Source organism: Lepidochelys olivacea (genome assembly GCF_965140295.1).
Source record: "Lepidochelys olivacea isolate rLepOli2 genome assembly, chromosome: 3".
Classification (NCBI taxonomy): domain Eukaryota; kingdom Metazoa; phylum Chordata; order Testudines; family Cheloniidae; genus Lepidochelys; species Lepidochelys olivacea.
Window position 1 is genome coordinate 12232557 of NC_140413.1, and position 17744 is coordinate 12250300.

A 17744-nucleotide genomic window follows, 5' to 3' on the forward strand; every position below is an offset into this window, starting at 1 on the left:
ACCCTGTGTATGGACAATGAGAATCTCCATAATCATGAGGATTAAAAACAGACTAACATTTTGGAAGGGATAAAAAGCCTCATACTACAAGGCATAACTCATTCTCTAACTAACAGGGATCAGTCAAAGCTTTCCTTGTGGGTAGGTTATCTTATCACTTCCAACTCTTGAGGTTCTTGCACCTTCCTCAGAAGCATCTATTGGAGACAGGGTACTGGATTAGGTGGACCTTGAGACTGAGCCAGTTTGGTATTCTTTTGTTCCAGCCCAAGACACTCTATGAAATGAAGAGGTATCATATTGCATTTCCACCTCCTCTCCATTTGCTCTTGTTTTCCTTTGTTTCACATAAGACTTCAGAGCAGAAATATCTGTCTATCCCGCACCAGTCCCTTCATCATTCTTCTGGTGCAGTCGGTGGTTCAAGTGAAAGAGTACCTAAGTGGACCCTATCTTATTTTCTGGTTTGTTTTCTTTACTGTTCTATCAGTTTTTCTAGCTGTTGGTTGGATTTCTTTTCCTTCTGGGAAAGGGGGCAGTGCCTCAGATTTAGTTTTGGGTTTCTTTTTTTTAAAAGAGGATGGGAAAAAAATTCTTTCCAGGCCTGGAGGTGAAGGCCAATTGCTGGTTTAATCGAGACAAGTGATGGTTTTGATGTTCTCACCAAACATCAAATAGCCTCAGAATGTTTCTTTTCTCTCCCATTTGAAAGAGATGTGTTTGGTCTCCATATCACAGCACAGAAGAGATTATGGGTTTAATTGTATTTATTTGAATTGGTGGGGAGGCTACCATAACAATAGTTGATTGATTTTTATAAAATTACCCCAAGGTCCCTTGTAGGACATTCCAGGCTCTCTTGTGCAGCCATAACAAACAACGTAAGGGCATAAGTGCTAGTAAGTTTGTATATAGGTTATAATTAAATGACTCAAATGACTGAGCCTGAATATTTGCCAATCTTTGCTTTTAACTGTTATTAAGCTGTTGTTTCTTAACTCCCAGGGATTCATTGTCTCTGCTCTTGGACTGATTTTCAGAAGGACTTGGCTTCTGTTGGCTTCAGTGATAGGTGTGGGGGCTCCGCAGTTTTGAAAATATCAGGTGTTAGGGTTCAGTTCTGCTCTGTAGGGATGAGAGTGGCCTGCCAAGGCAGGCAAGAGCTGCGAGAGCAGACTTCAGGGGAGAAGAGGGGGAAGAGAAGCTCCAGGACTGAATTTTGTTTTGAATGTTATATAAACAAGATAGACTGTGAGAGAAGGGAGTGTTATTAGACAAAAGGATTGTGCAGAGTTTATTAAGGTTTCTGAAGAGGAGAAACTGAGGCAGGGAGTCACAGAGCGACTCCAAGTGACGAGGGTGGCGCTTGGGATGCGGCCGACCCTGTAACAGCATGCGCGCGTGTGCACACACGCACATTTTTAGAAGAAACCAACTGTGATTTGTTAGAAAGTTCGCTGGGGATTGTTCATAGAATATACACATTCAAAAGTGGTGACATGCCTATCAACGCCCTTTGGAACACATCACCTTTTAGCTGCTTCAGGTCACCCATTCATTGTCTGTCTTTGTCGTCTTAGGTTTTTGAGGCAATGACTATGTCTTCTTGTATATTCAAATGGCACCTAGCCCAGTGTTGCCTTTGTATATCTTTAACTTCCAGCCATTGGAATTGTACTTGCTGCCATCAGATTATGGGAAAGCCATTTTCGTGAAAAGGCCAGATTGCAAACCCCCTTTCTTGCACTAGTGAGCTGGTACTCATATGAGTAGTCCCATTGGCTTCAGGGGCTAGAGATGAGAGAACAAAGGGCTAGCCTCACCAGTCTGTTCAGCCCACTGCAGAAGCACACCTGCCCTGAGTACACAGGATTTATCACAGTCTGAGAGGAAAAACATGTTGTTGGTAGTGTTGTGGGTTCAATTTAATTCAATAGCGAGGTGTCAAGTAGCTAGGCTTAATCAACTTTACTAATTAACGATGATTAGTCAAAGATTAATACAGCATAATACAGATAGGAAGGCCAATACATTGCCAACCCATCTGGGAGACAGCAACGCAGCAGGTCAACTGTCTCAAAATCTGAGCTTCATTCTACTTCTCTATATACGATATACAATAGATGAAGGTCTCACTATTTCTTTACATTACTTTAAAGTTAGTTTTATCTGTCGTCTTTGACAAGCTTTTGAACACTTTGTGATATGCTTACACAGACCCTACAATAAACAGGACAGAAATTGAAAACAAGTTTTTTATCTTATTTGACCATAGCAATCCAGAAATTTTCCACTGAATGCATCTGATGAAGTGAGCTGTAGCTCATGAAAGCTTATGCTCAAATAAATTGGTTAGTCTCTAAGGTGCCACAAGTCCTCCTTTTCTTTTTGCAAAATTTCAGTGACATCCTGCACTTGCAGATGTAAGCAGTGTCAGGATGAGCTCCACCCTGACATCTGGTGGTGAGGTGTGGCAAGTTGTGGAAAAGAACTTCAGGGGCCGATCTCATTTGCATAGGCACACCCACCACGCCTAGAATGAGACCATAGCTGCCCAAATGGTCACTTTGGCTGCTGTGGGATCCCCAGTGTCTCTGTTATTGGGGCAGGAAGAATAAATTGTTATTACCCTGATTATGGGAACTGTGCTTGGAACTGTACGTGGCCTTTTGTTACGATGGAGGGATTCACCATCATCTAAGTAGCACTCGCTAGGCAAGGGTCATGGGTTCCAAAACTGTGTGAATGGAGAGAGGCTGGGGACAAGTATTAATACTTGGTGGCATGGGCCCCTTGGTGAGGGCCTTACATGCTGATTGCACTTCCTCCTCTCTCCACTGTGGAATATCAGAGCTAATTTTGATTTCATTAGAAGTCTAGTTATAGGCTGCTGAGCTCACTTTGGGCTAACAGTGCACCAGCACTGGGGCTCCCCTACTATAAGCTGAATTCACCTAAGCGCTGAAATCCCTGAGCGTTGTGTTAAGTAGTGGGGGAGCCTGAAGATATATTGTGGAGCAGTTTGCGGGACGGCTGGTGAAGCAGTTCGACGCGGAGCAGCGTGTGGATGGCAGGAGCTGCTTGTGGGCCGTGGAGCTGAGCGAAGGAGTTCGTGGGGCGGCTGGCGGAGCGGAGCGCAGCTGAGCGAAGGAGTTCGTGGGGCGGCTGGCGGAGCGGAGCGCAGCTGAGCGAAGGAGTTCGTGGGGCGGCTGGCGGAGCGGAGCGCAGCTGCGCGAAGGAGTTCGTGGGGCGGCTGGCGGAGCGGAGCGCAGCTGCGCGAAGGAGTTCGTGGGGCGGCTGGCGGAGCGGAGCGCAGCTGCGCGAAGGAGTTCGTGGGGCGGCTGGCGGAGCGGAGCGCAGCTGCGCGAAGGAGTTCGTGGGGCGGCTGGCGGAGCGGAGCGCAGCTGCGCGAAGGAGTTCGTGGGGCGGCTGGCGGAGCGGAGCGCAGCTGCGCGAAGGAGTTCGTGGGGCGGCTGGCGGAGCGGAGCGCAGCTGCGCGAAGGAGTTCGTGGGGCGGCTGGCGGAGCGGAGCGCAGCTGCGCGAAGGAGTTCGTGGGGCGGCTGGCGGAGCGGAGCGCAGCTGCGCGAAGGAGTTCGTGGGGCGGCTGGCGGAGCGGAGCGCAGCTGCGCGAAGGAGTTCGTGGGGCGGCTGGCGGAGCGGAGCGCAGCTGCGCGAAGGAGTTCGTGGGGCGGCTGGCGGAGCGGAGCGCAGCTGCGCGAAGGAGTTCGTGGGGCGGCTGGCGGAGCGGAGCGCAGCTGCGCGAAGGAGTTCGTGGGGCGGCTGGCGGAGCGGAGCGCAGCTGCGCGAAGGAGTTCGTGGGGCGGCTGGCGGAGCGGAGCGCAGCTGCGCGAAGGAGTTCGTGGGGCGGCTGGCGGAGCGGAGCGCAGCTGCGCGAAGGAGTTCGTGGGGCGGCTGGCGGAGCGGAGCGCAGCTGCGCGAAGGAGTTCGTGGGGCGGCTGGCGGAGCGGAGCGCAGCTGCGCGAAGGAGTTCGTGGGGCGGCTGGCGGAGCGGAGCGCAGCTGCGCGAAGGAGTTCGTGGGGCGGCTGGCGGAGCGGAGCGCAGCTGCGCGAAGGAGTTCGTGGGGCGGCTGGCGGAGCGGAGCGCAGCTGCGCGAAGGAGTTTTGTGGGGCGGCTGGCGGAGCGGAGCGCAGCTGCGCGAAGGAGTTTTGTGGGGCGGCTGGCGGAGCGGAGCGGAGCGCCGCTATGGGGCGGTCGGCGGAGCGGAGCGGAGCGCCGCTATGGGGCGGTCGGCGGAGCGGAGCGGAGCGCCGCTATGGAGCTATGGGGCGGTCAGCTTCAGATCACGTAAGGTGCCTCTTACCCCCGTCCCATTTCCACCCAGGTTGGGAGGTAAAGCTCCGCCGATAAACTTTCGAACTCTGGGGCTGCCCTGACCAGGGACAGAGACTTTTGGGGCATTGGACTTTTGGGGTTGCTGGACTCAAGAACCAAAGGGAAAAGGGCATGCCCCAATTTGCCTGGGGTGGGGTTGTTTTTGCTCATGGGTTGTGTTATGAATCTGGTTGGTGGTGTTTCCCCAACATAATGCCACATTGTTTCTCTCTGTTATTAAAAGACTTTTGCTACACTCAGACTATGTGCTTGCGAGAGGGGAAGTATTGCCTCTTGGAGGCGCCCAGCGGGGGTGGTATATATTTGTCCCAGGTCACTGGGTGGGGGCTCGAGCCGGTTTGCATTGTGTTATTGGAATGGAACCCCTAGATATTGAACCCGGCCCTGTTGCTGCCAACTCTGATGGGCAGAAGGGTTACATTTTTGGGGGCTCGTCCGGGATCGCCTGGGTCAGTACCCCTCACAAGCACCTGTTGAGTGATCCACTACATTGGGAAACAATTTATATATTTTTTTTGTTTGTGCTTATATTTTGAGGAAATTACTGTTTGTATAATGGCTAATATGTCAGGTTTGTTGGGCCCTGGCTCAGCAGCTTCTAGCTCGGAGGCTGCAGCCTCGGCTGATGATTGGACAAAAGCTCTGGGGCAAATATTGGAAAAGGTTGTGCTGCCCCATGCTGAGTCAGACTCTTGTCGTAAGTTAAGATTATTTGCTGGGGAGGAGGAGTTTGAACCCTGGTTAGAGCATACCACTGAAATGCTGCAAGAGTGGGCCGTACCAGATGCAGAAAAGCGAAGATGCCTTATAGAGAGCCTTGGCGGCCCAGCATTAGATGTGATTCGCACCCTGAAGCTCATTGACCCTGGGGTCAGTGTGAAGGACTGCCTAGAGGCCCTTGAACACAACTTTGGGAGCGTAGAGGGCCCTGAAGACAGCTACTGTAAGTTCCTTAATTCCCGACAACAAAAGGGCGAGAAGGCTTCAGCCTACATACAGAGACTGGAGAGACTGCTTCAGAGAGCTGTCATGAGGGGAGCAGTGACTGCTGAGCAGATGGATCAGACCAGACTGGCTCAAATTGTAAGAGGAACTCAGTATCAGAACCCGATTCTACTTCATCTCCGGCTAAGAGAACGACGGGAACATCCCCCAAGTTACTCCCAGCTGATAAAAGAGGTCCGAGAGGAGGAAGAAAGGCAGGCTGCCAGTGAGTTTTGGGAAGCCCAAACATTGGAGCCAGCCAGCACAACACCACTGCAAATGGCCAGTGTACTGATGGTGAGCACCAGAGAGGAACTTGCCCAACAAATGCAGGTCCTGACGGAACGGATAGCTGAGCTGCAAAGTACCGTTGACCGAGTTAAGACTTCTAGGAATAAGAAGCCTCAAACTGTGGCGATTGAGAAGCCCGCACTTAGAGCCACCATCCCCCCCAGGCAAAGGGGGAAAGGTCAATTCTTCTGCTACCGATGTGGTCAGGATGGACACAGTGCTGCCAAGTGCCGTAATGAAGAAAACCCCTCCTTAGTGTATGGAAAGCTGAGGATCAGTTGGGAGAGATCCGGTAGCTGCCAGAGGGTCTGGGGACGGGGACCCCCCAGGTCTGCAGGATTTGAAGATTCCCCCAGAAAAGACTGTCCAGCTGGGATCCCTGCAGGACTGATAGGGCCTCGAGCAGAGGTCATGGTGAGGATCGAAGGGGTGGAGTGTAAAGCAGTGCTTGACACTGGATCTCAAGTGACTATTATATTTCAGTCATTCTACCAACAGATGCTTAGGCACCTGCCTATACAGCCACTGACTGGCCTTGGCCTATGTGGCCTCAGCATGGATGAATACCCCTATCAAGGGTATGTCATAGTGCACCTGGAATTCCCAGAGGAGGTTGCTGGGGTGAGAGAAGAGGTAGACACAGCTGCCTTAATATGCCCTGACCCTAAAGGGACTTCTGATGTGTCTGTGCTGATAGGGACCAACTCCAGTCTCTTCAAGGTACTCGCGGATTACTGCAGAAGGCGGGCTGGGGACCAGTACCTGAATACCCTGATGATCCATACGCTTTGTGCTGAAGCCTATAGGAAAATTGAGAGCGCTAAAAGGGACACATCTGAGCTACCGCTTGGGGCACTGAAGTACGCGGGCACAACCCCCTTAGTAGTGCCTGCAAGGACGGAGCAAGAAGTGCTTGTCATGAGTACCTGTCTGAAAGGCAGTAAAGGGACGTTAGCAATGATAGAGCAGCCGATGGGAGGAGAGCTCCCTGAAGGAGTGCTGGTCCCCAGTGGAGTCATAACCCTACCTGCTGAAGCCCAGGAAAGGGTGACTATACTGATTGCTAATGAAACGAGTCGTGATATTTTTGTGAAGCAAGGACAAAAGATAGCAGACCTCTTTGAGCCTGAGTCGATTGTAAAACCCCAGTATGAAACTCCAGTTCCGGCAATAGACCCAGCAAAGTTTGACTTTGGAGATTCACCAGTGTCCGAGGACTGGAAAGATCGCCTGAGGAAGAAACTTTGTGAAAGATCCAAGGTGTTCTCACTGCATGAGTGGGATGTGGGATGTGCAAAAGGAGTAGAGCACAATATCAGACTACATGACTCTCGACCTTTCAGGGAGAGATCTAGGAAGATTGCTCTCTCTGAGATGGAAGATGTGCGACATCATCTTCAGGAGCTGGCTGCGAATGGCATCATTACAGAGTCCCGCAGCCCATACGCCTCACCCATTGTGGTAGTCCGCAAAAAGAATGGGAAAATCCGGATGTGTATTGACTACCGCACCCTAAACAGCCGTACGGTGGTCGACCAGTACACTATGCCTCGAGTGCAAGACGCCTTAGACTGTTTGCTGGGAAGCCAGTGGTTCTCTGTGTTGGATCTTCGAAGTGGATACTACCAGATCCCTCTGGGAGAAGAAGATAAGGAGAAGACAGCCTTCATCTGCCCATTAGGGTTTTATCAGTTCGAACGCATGCCCCAAGGGATTTCTGGAGCACCTGCCACCTTTCAACGTCTCATGGAGAAAGTTGTGGGAGACATGAATTTACTGCAAGTGTTAGTTTATTTGGATGACCTGATTGTGTTTGGAAGAACCTTAGAGGAGCATGAAGAAAGACTTCTTAAAGTGCTTGATAGGTTGGAGGATTATGGTCTGAAGCTTTCAATTGACAAATGCCAGTTCTGCAGAACCTCAGTGAAGTATGTGGGTCACATTGTGTCCCAAGAAGGTGTGAGTACTGATCCTGATAAAATAGAAGCACTCACTACATGGCCACGTCCAAGTAACTACAGAGAACTCAAGACCTTCCTTGGATTTAGTGGCTACTACCGCAGATTTGTGAAAAACTATGCTACGATTGTAAAGCCTCTGAATGATCTTACCAGGGGACATCAGTCCAGCAAGAACAAATCTAAGTCCAAGAATAAGGGGAGGTCCCCAAAGCCTCCTGTGCAGAGACACAATGGCCCCTTTGCACCATTTGGGCCACGGTGGGATGAGAGATGTGAAAGGGCTTTTCAAGAAATCATTACTTGCCTAACTCATGCTCCAGTCCTAGTTTTTGCTGACCCAAGCAAACCATTTATCCTGCATACTGATGCCAGTTTGGAGGGTCTGGGAGCAGTCCTGTACCAGGAAGTGGAAGGCAAATGTAAACCTGTAGCCTTTGCCAGCCGAGGATTGTCTGATAGTGAAACTCGCTATCCCACCCACAAGCTGGAGTTTTTGGCCTTGAAATGGGCCATCACTGAGAAATTTCGAGACTACTTGTATGGTGCTCAGTTCCAGGTGTGGACAGACAACAATCCACTGACTTATGTGTTAACAAGTGCTAAGCTGGATGCTACAGGGCAGAGATGGGTGGCCGCCTTGGCTAGCTATGAGTTCAGCATTCAGTACCGATCAGGGAGAAGCAATGTAGATGCAGATGCATTGTCCAGGCGTCCGCAGGCTCCAGAAGTTGCTGTGATACCCACAGATGGAGTGAGAGCTATTTGCAGTGTGAGTCGCCGAGAGCCAGAGGCCCGTGAAGACTTTCAGGGATGTGTTGCAGAAGCTTTGGGCCTGCCCCCTGAATGCATGCCTTCTGCTTCGGTGAACTATATTGCATTAGACCAATCTCCTTTGCCCATGCTCAATGCGGCTGACTGGCAAGAAGCCCAGCGGCAAGATATTGACATTCGTGATACACTACTTGCCAAAAGGGAGGGGCGAAGCCCAACTGCAGTTGTTCCACCTAACCCGGAGGGTAAACTACTATTGAGAGAATGGACCAAACTAAAACTGATTCAGGGAGTGCTACACCGAATGACCACTGACCCTTTACAAAAACAACGAGCACAACTAGTACTGCCAAAAAAGTACAGAGCCCTGGCCATGAGGGCCCTGCATGATGACTTTGGGCATTTAGGGATGGAGAGGACCCTGGAACTTATTCGTAGTAGGTTCTATTGGCCCCGAATGGCTGAAGATGTTCGCAGGAAATGTGAGACTTGCGCTCGATGTGTTCAAAGGAAAACTCTGCCCACGAGGGCTGCATATCTCAAGAACATCACCAGCAACAAACCTTTGGAGTTGGTATGCATTGATTTCTTGTCTGTAGAGGTAGACAAGAGGAATGTTGGAAACATTCTAGTAGTGACTGACCATTTTACACGGTATGCACAAGCATATCCCACACGTGATCAGAGGGCCACCACCGTTGCTCGAGTATTGTGGGACAAATATTTCTCAGTCTATGGATTCCCGGCTCGGATACACTCTGATCAGGGGCGGGATTTTGAGAGTCACCTTCTGAAGGAGGTGCTGAAGATAGCAGGAATTAAAAAGTCTAGGACAACGCCTTATCACCCCCAAGGTGATCCTCAGCCAGAGAGGTTCAATCGAACCCTATTAGATATGTTGGGAACTTTGCGACCAGAGCAGAAGGCAACCTGGAGCCAGCATGTCGCATTTCTGGTGCATGCCTACAATGCCACAAAGAACGATGCTACGGGAGTCACCCCATATCTCTTGATGTTTGGGCGAGAACCAAGATTACCCATAGACTTGTGCTTTGGTGTATCAGAGGATGGAGATAGCTATGAAACTCATCAGCAATATGTATCCCGACTAAGAGAAAAGCTGCGGGATGCTTATCGCTTAGCTACCGCTGCGGCTCGGAAGAACGCAGACCGCAACAAACATCGATATGATGCTAGAGTGCGTTCGCAGGAGCTCCAGCCGGGGGACAGAGTCCTGCTGCGAAATTTGGGTATTGCTGGCAAACACAAGATAGCTGACAGATGGAAGGCAATACCTTACCTGGTGATGGAAAAGCTGGGAGATCTGCCAGTCTACAAGATCAAACCTGAAGACGGTCCAGGGCAAATAAAGACGGTGCATAGAAATCTTTTGCTCCCTGTGGGGGAATTGGTAAGCACCCCTTGTGAGATGGGCCACGGCAGGGCCGCCGGGCAGAACAGAGGTGCTAGACCAAAGCCGCCATCCAACACAGACAGTGGGCCCCCTGCAGCTAACTTACCCCTATTCTGCACATCTGAGAGTGAGTCTGAGGAGGAAGACACAACCCTGGTGTATCCTGGGATGGAGACAAGATTTCAGTCTCGATCAGCTGAACCAAACGAGAGTTTTCCCTCTTCCGCCCTAAACCCAATGGCGGAACTATTTAGGCCCCTTTCTGATACCCCGGTGCTGCTGATGAGACCCCCCTGTGATGACACACACAGGTTATTGGACAATGGGGACAGACAGGTAGAGGATGTCCTGGGCACCTTGGACCCTCCAGCGTTAGCACTAGGAGTGCAGGGGCCTACGCCAGTAGCCGAGGGACCCTCCAGGGAAGCCTCTCCATCCGTCACTCAAGAGGATGTTCCCCTTACTTCGGCAACAGAGATTCTCAATAGACGAGACAGGGTGATAAGACCAGTGAAACGGTTAACTTATGATGCACCTGGGGTGACTAGTGAGGAGCCAATACATTTAGCACACAGGCTTGTGGAAGCTAAAGTGGGCTTCCTGAGGCCCTTTGGAGGAAACCAATGAGTTGGTATAAAGGGAGTGTGATTTGTCGGGACGACAAAGTCTCGGCTGGGGGGAGGATGTAAGCAGTGTCAGGATGAGCTCCACCCTGACATCTGGTGGTGAGGTGTGGCAAGTTGTGGAAAAGAACTTCAGGGGCCGATCTCATTTGCATAGGCACACCCACCACGCCTAGAATGAGACCATAGCTGCCCAAATGGTCACTTTGGCTGCTGTGGGATCCCCAGTGTCTCTGTTATTGGGGCAGGAAGAATAAATTGTTATTACCCTGATTATGGGAACTGTGCTTGGAACTGTACGTGGCCTTTTGTTACGATGGAGGGATTCACCATCATCTAAGTAGCACTCGCTAGGCAAGGGTCATGGGTTCCAAAACTGTGTGAATGGAGAGAGGCTGGGGACAAGTATTAATACTTGGTGGCATGGGCCCCTTGGTGAGGGCCTTACATGCTGATTGCACTTCCTCCTCTCTCCACTGTGGAATATCAGAGCTAATTTTGATTTCATTAGAAGTCTAGTTATAGGCTGCTGAGCTCACTTTGGGCTGACAGTGCACCAGCACTGGGGCTCCCCTACTATAAGCTGAATTCACCTAAGAGCTGAAATCCCTGAGCGTTGTGTTAAGTAGTGGGGGAGCCTGAAGATATATTGTGGAGCAGTTTGCGGGACGGCTGGTGAAGCAGTTCGACGCGGAGCAGTGTGTGGATGGCAGGAGCTGCTTGTGGGCCGTGGAGCTGAGTGAAGGAGTTCGTGGGGCGGCTGGCGGAGCGGAGCGCAGCTGAGCGAAGGAGTTCGTGGGGCGGCTGGCGGAGCGGAGCGCAGCTGAGCGAAGGAGTTCGTGGGGCGGCTGGCGGAGCGGAGTGCAGCTGCGCGAAGGAGTTTTGTGGGGCGGCTGGCGGAGCGGAGTGCCGCTATGGAGCTATGTGGGGCGGCTGGCGGAGCGGAGCGCCGCTATGGAGCGGTCAGCTTCAGATCACGTAAGGTGCCTCTTACCCCCGTCCCATTTCCACCCAGGTTGGGAGGTAAAGCTCCGCCAATAAACTTTCGAACTCTGGGGCTGCCCTGACCAGGGACAGAGACTTTTGGGGCATTGGACTTTTGGGGTTGCTGGACTCAAGAACCAAAGGGAAAAGGGCATGCCCCAATTTGCCTGGGGTGGGGTTGTTTTTGCTCATGGGTTGTGTTATGAATCTGGTTGGTGGTGTTTCCCCAACATAATGCCACATTGTTTCTCTCTGTTATTAAAAGACTTTTGCTACACTCAGACTATGTGCTTGCGAGAGGGGAAGTATGGCCTCTTGGAGGCGCCCAGCAGGGGTGGTATATATTTGTCCCAGGTCACTGGGTGGGGGCTCGAGCCGGTTTGCATTGTGTTATTGGAATGGAACCCCTAGATATTGAACCCGGCCCTGTTGCTGCCAACTCTGACGGGCAGAAGGGTTACACAATAGTTGGGTATAGAGGGCATGTTAGTTAAGCATCCACAAACTTGTTTGTCTTGTCCTGTCCCTCTGGAATGACTGCACCTAACACTGAAGTACAACATTTCATGTCTCCCTTTGGTTAAACAGCTTAACATAAGTAAAAAGCATGTGGGAAAAAAACTTAACATGAATAAAATTCATAGTTCTACAAAAATATGTAATATATATGTTATAGTATATGATATTCATAGAATCATAGAACTGGAAGGGCCCTCCAGAGGTCATCTAGTCCAGTCCCCCGCACCCTGCTAACAGTGACACACAAACCTTAGAGACTTTGGTTATCTGGCTCCATACACATTTGCAAGACAGACGATCCGTAGTAGCCAGGCAGAGCATGAATACCTAGAGGTTAGTTGGTTAAGTATATTTCTCAAGACTGGTGATACTCTTATATTATACACAGTGGAGTCATGCAAAGGTTACAGCGTCTAACTATAGAACACTTTTAGGGTTATACAATTCAGCATGAAAATAAAGCATTCTAAATAGCATGTACTGTACTTATTCTCTATTAGCTACTGTCTTATTCTGGTAACATAAATGTCTCCTTTTTAATCACACTTATAGCTACAACTCCTCCCAGGCTTTGATTGATACATTTTGCTTGTCAGAGCTGAATGCATCTGTTTTCTGGTAGTTAACACAAAAGCAATTTATATGCCTGGCTAATAGTTCTGTTTGTGAGACCTGGTTTCCCAGTCTGCTTGCAAAAGTCAGCTTCACAAACCTTGACACAAGTTTTTTCCTTATCTGGTAACTGCCCCCGCAGCATTAACCAGCGTATGTAACTAAATATGCAAGTAGTGTTTTTCCAGTTTGTCTTTGGCCTGGCTGCAAAGCACCATGGGGCTTTGGCTTAGTTTGGTCAACAGTAGGTAGCCCTGGTTAAAATATTGGCTGTAGATCACTGAGCTCCCTTTTCTGAACAGAAGCTTCTCGAGGTCAAAGCCCTATCTAATATTCCAGTAATGAATTTAATTGGTTTATCTTTTCTTTTTAATTTTAAGTAGACTATAACATTCAACCCTCCCACCTCCCCAGGAAAGTGTCAGGCAGTTCAGTGCATGTTTTTGTTTTGTTTTTCATATTAAAAACAGACACACTCTCTCTCTCTCTTCCCTGAAAGGACAGGACGTGCTATTTTAAACTACAATAACATGAAGCCTTGCCCTTTGTAACTCTTAGCATGAAAACTGTTGGGAGCAGCTTGTGAAGAAGGAAAGCCAGCTGGTCCCAGGCACAGTGGTAGCTGTTAAAACCCCCATATCTACAGATACTACAGTGGTATGAGAGACCTCAGTTGTTTGCTATTGCAAACATAGGGAAATACTGGGATGAATCAGCAGGAGTTGTAAGTAAGACACAAGAAATAATTCTTCCACTCTACTCCACGCTGATTAGGCCGCAACTGGAGCATTGTGTCCAGTTCTGGGTGCCACCTTTCAGGTAAGATGTATACAAATTAGAGACAGTCCATAGGAGCACTACAAAAATGGTAAAAGGTCTAGCAATCATGACCTCTGAGGAAAGATTGAAAAAAACGGGTTTAGTTTAATTTGGAGAAGAGAAGACTGACCGGGGACATTATAACCGTTTTCAAGTACAGAAAAGATTGTTATAAAGAGGAGGACGAGAAATTGTGCTCTGTACCACTGAGGCTAGGACAAGAAGCAAAGGGCTTAAATTGCAGCAAGGGAGGTTTAGGTTGGACATTAGGAAAAACTTCCTGTCAGGCTTGTTAAACACTGGAAAAAATGTTGCCGAGGAAGGTTGTGGATTTTCCTTCACTGGAGGTTTTTAAGAGTAGGTTACACAAATACCTGCCAGGGATGGTCTAGTTGTTACTTAGTCCTGCCTTGAGTGCAAGGGACTGGACTACATGACCTAGTCAGGTTCCTTCCAATCCTACAGTTCTATGATTCTGTGGCCCACTAGTCTAATCCAGTCTGGAAATTCCTATGTTCCAAAGCCCCTCTTTTAATTATGATAATTATTTGTATTGCCATTGTACCAAAGAGTCCCAGTCCTGGACCAGGACCCCATTGTGTTAGGCATTGCACAAATATGGGACAAAAAACCCCAGTCCCTGCCCCTAAATAAAAGATAAGAGACAACAGTTGGATACAGGCAGGTAGGGGAGCTCAAGGAAACAATAAGACAATACTGGTCAGCTTAGTAGCCTGTGGTCTCTGCACACAAGCAGCCTGACCATTGTCAAATGTTTTGTAGGCACCATGGCAAAGGAGAGTTTTAAGGAAGGATTTGAAGGTGGATAATGAGGTAGCTTTGTGGATGTTTACTGGAATCTTCTCCAAGGTGAAGCATAAGAGAAAACACCAACGTGCTTGTTAGAAAATGTAACAGGTGGGCAAGAGAGGCTGGCACCATGGGCATAGATGAGTGTCGACAGTTCAATAGCAAAGGAGAGGTGATAGGTAGGGTGGGGATTGACTTAAAGGGCCTTGAAAGTGAAGACAGCTTATGTTTGAGGCAATGGTCTATAATCTAGAGGGACAATACATACAGAGGAATCATTATCCCTGTTTTACAGTTGTGGAGCAAAGGCATGGAGAAGTTAAGAGTGTTTTTGTCAAAGGGACCCCAACCCCCCATTCAAATTCTGTGAGAGCTGGGGGTGCAACTTCTTTTGGCTCGCTTGAAAACCCCAGCCTGTATTTCTTGCCCAGCATCACACGGGGAGTCTGTGGAATAGCTGGGAATTGAATTGAGACTGCCTGACTCTTAATCCAGTGGCTGACCCACAAGACCATTTATTCCTTCATCTCTTGTATCTGTTATATGCAGCACCTTTGGACATGAACTAGCAAGTTTGTATGTGAGTGACCAGTTGTGTTTTGCTCTTCTGTTGTTTTTAGGTGGCAAGCTCTTGTTGGCTGGCCCTGGACCCATAGAAATCCATGCTCATTATATTCTGGTATCTGATGGTGGCAAATTTCAGGTGGGATCCCCAGATAAACCTCTCCGGGACAAAGCCTACATCCATCTCTACGGAAGCTTTCATTCTGCAACCTTCTTTCCATATGGGGCCAAATTCCTGGCTGTGAGGAACGGGACCATTTCCATGCATGGTGAGTTGGAGAGGGTACAGTGTGGCTCTCTCTCTAACCTTAAAAAAAGTGTTGATCATATTTCTAGTTAAGACAATGACTGAGACAACATGAGTCATTTGGGATGGAATTTTCAGACAGAGTTCTGAACCTACCGTCAGGGTCAGATGTTCCAAAAAACTGAGCTCCCACTTGGGTGGGAGTTTGGCCATGAGTTTGGCCCTAGGTCTCTACTCTCTGCTCCAAGTGGCCCTATTTCCGAAGAGCATAGCATGTTAGATGCTGACCCCTTTTGCAAATCTGTCCATAAGCGGGAGCTGTGGCAGGGTGCGAGCACTCATGAAAATCTGGCCCTTAGTTGTGTGCCTAAATGACAGCTGAGCACTTCTGCAGATCTGTCCCCAGTCATGAGTTCTGAGTACTTGGAAACTGGACATTTGAGCTCTGGGATGTCACTCTTGCTGTGCACAGCATGGGTCTGCTCTGTGGGTATGATGGTACAGGGGGTCTTTTTTCCTCTTCTACCTTGTAGAACAGCAGGACAGGGTCTCTACCTAGCACTCAGGAGAATGCTCAGGTTGGGGACAGGGCTCTCGCTTCACCCAGCTTCAAAGGAGTACAGAATGTCAGCTGAGAATTCTGACCAGGCCCATGCCGAGCATGCCATGGTCATCAGTTCATACCAGCTGGAACAGACATGCTGCTACTTTTCAAAGGGGCACTAAAGTGCACCGGGCAGCACGCTCCCCTCCATGCCCACGTCTGAACTGAGCCATTATGTCCTGTGCCAACAGAGAGCCTCCGGCGTCAGCAGCACAAATGGCTCAGCTCTGCTCCCGTTGCTCCCCAAGTCAAAGTCTTAACTAACAGACAATTTTCAAATGCAATATTTGTTTTAGCAAAGGTGTGTGTGTGTGTGTGTGTGTGTGTGTGTGTAACCTAGCACATATTATGGTGCTTCATTTCTCCCCGCATCATAGCATGCCAACATTAGCATTGGGTATGCACTTGTATCCTCCAGCAGGGCTTGAATTTACAATCCCCTGTCCCATGGGCAGGACTGTTCTCATCTGAGCTTTACTGACATGCACGGCTTTCAGTCAAAGGCAATGCAAGCCACCAAGGGGTACAATTTGAGCCATGAGTGACTAGAGGGAGGGACACAAAGGGGGCACCAGCTGAAGGGGGGCATGTGACCCCCCCCGTGATTTGTCCCCGTCCCGCACATGACCCCCTCACATGACTCCTCCCCATCCCTCTCCACATGTGACCCCCTCACATGACTCGTCCCCACCCCGCACCCAGCCTGGGGGCCCCGCGCTCTCCCGCCCCCTCCCCATCCCACGTTACCTGGCGGGGGTGGCTCTGTTCCAGTCCCCCTGGTATGTGGAGCCACTAATGCACTCTCCCAGGCAGCCTCTGGCCATGCTGTCTGCCTGGGCTGGGAGCAAGCTCTGCTGCTGTGCTGTTGTAAGGGGACTGTTGCCCCCTTACTAACATTCAGTGGGGGTGTTTTCGTTGCTAGCTCCCAGTACTAAAAGCGGGAAGGGTCTATGGGAAACCAGGACCCTGAGACTGATAGTCCCCAGGAACAATGGGGAGACGCTAATGCTCCAGGTCAGCCTGAATGACAGGGCGGGCTAATCAGGGTGTCAGGAGGCCTGGGAGGTCCCGTAACCCCGTGTGAGCTGGATTTGCCTGGGTCAGACAGAGGGGGGCTGAGCTAAGGAGAAAGCAGGGGCCCAAGCTGAGCTGGGGAGCAGAGCTGGGCCAGATCCAGAGGGACCAGAAAAGCAGCCCAGAGAGAGCAGACCCTGTCCTGGGAGCAGAGCTGCAGCCCCAAAGCCAGAGGCACAGCCCAGAGAGAGCAGACTTGCCCTGGGAGCAGAGCTGCAGCAACCAGAGCCAGAGAGGCCAAAGAAGCAGCCCAGGGAGCTGGAGGCAAAGCAGCAGCAGCAGTGCAGAGACCGAGTGGTGGAGCTGGGGCTGGAGCCGTCCGGAGCCGGGTGCGGTGAGCAGCTGGGGGCACCGAGGGGGACCCTGGGCAGCAGGCCCAGCACAGGGAGACGCCTCAGCCAAGGGGCTCTGCAGGCCAGGCTTGGATCGTAACCCCGACAGGGCGGGGGTGACACTGGGAAGAAGGGTCCTGCCACTTAGAGCCTGAGAGCGTGTGGCCACCACCAGAGCGAGTGTCCAACCCACAGCATCCCTACAGCACGGCCAGGGCCTGAGCGGGGGGCCTGGGAACTTATAAGGAACAGACTGTGAACTGCCCTGACATTCCAGAGACACTGTTTGTGGTGTTCCCTGCCACAGAGCGGGGTGATGTGTTTCCTTTAACCTTTCCCATTTTTCCTTATTCTTTTTAAAACTAATTGTTGATTAAATAACTTGCATTTGCTTTAACTTGTATGTAATGGTCAGTGGGTCAGAGAAGTGCCCAGTGCAGAGAGCGCACCCTGGAGTGGGGACACCCTAGCCCCTCTCCTAGGTGACCACAGCAGGGTTGGGGGTCGAGCCCCCCAGGAATCCTGGGTCCAGCCTTGTTGGGGTTACAAGGGATCTGCCAGACAGGAGAGTGGAAGGGGCGTCCTCAAGGGCAGGGAGGCCACTGGGTAAAGGAAGTGGGAGCGAGGACTCAGATCCTTTCGTTAGCCCACTTCTCAGGGGTAGTGCAGAAGCCAGGAAAGTTCCCCACAATAGCGGGACTATTCCCCTGCTTACACTGTGATCCTGTCAGTTCGTATGAGCTAAGCAGGGCTAGGTGGGGTTAGTGTTTGAATGGGAGA

The 17744-nt window shown here is 50.4% G+C and overlaps 1 protein-coding gene across 3 annotated transcripts in view; it reads left to right on the forward strand.

The window, feature by feature from the left end:
• Window positions 1–17744, forward strand: part of PKHD1 (PKHD1 ciliary IPT domain containing fibrocystin/polyductin) — a 433326-nt gene that overhangs the window by 145849 nt on the left and 269733 nt on the right. For all 3 annotated transcript variants that reach the window (XM_084623857.1, XM_084623855.1, XM_084623856.1), the window contains exon 37: window positions 14764–14976. In XM_084623857.1, coding sequence (XP_084479983.1) covers window positions 14764–14976 — 213 coding nt within the window. The remainder of the gene's footprint in view (window positions 1–14763; window positions 14977–17744) is intronic.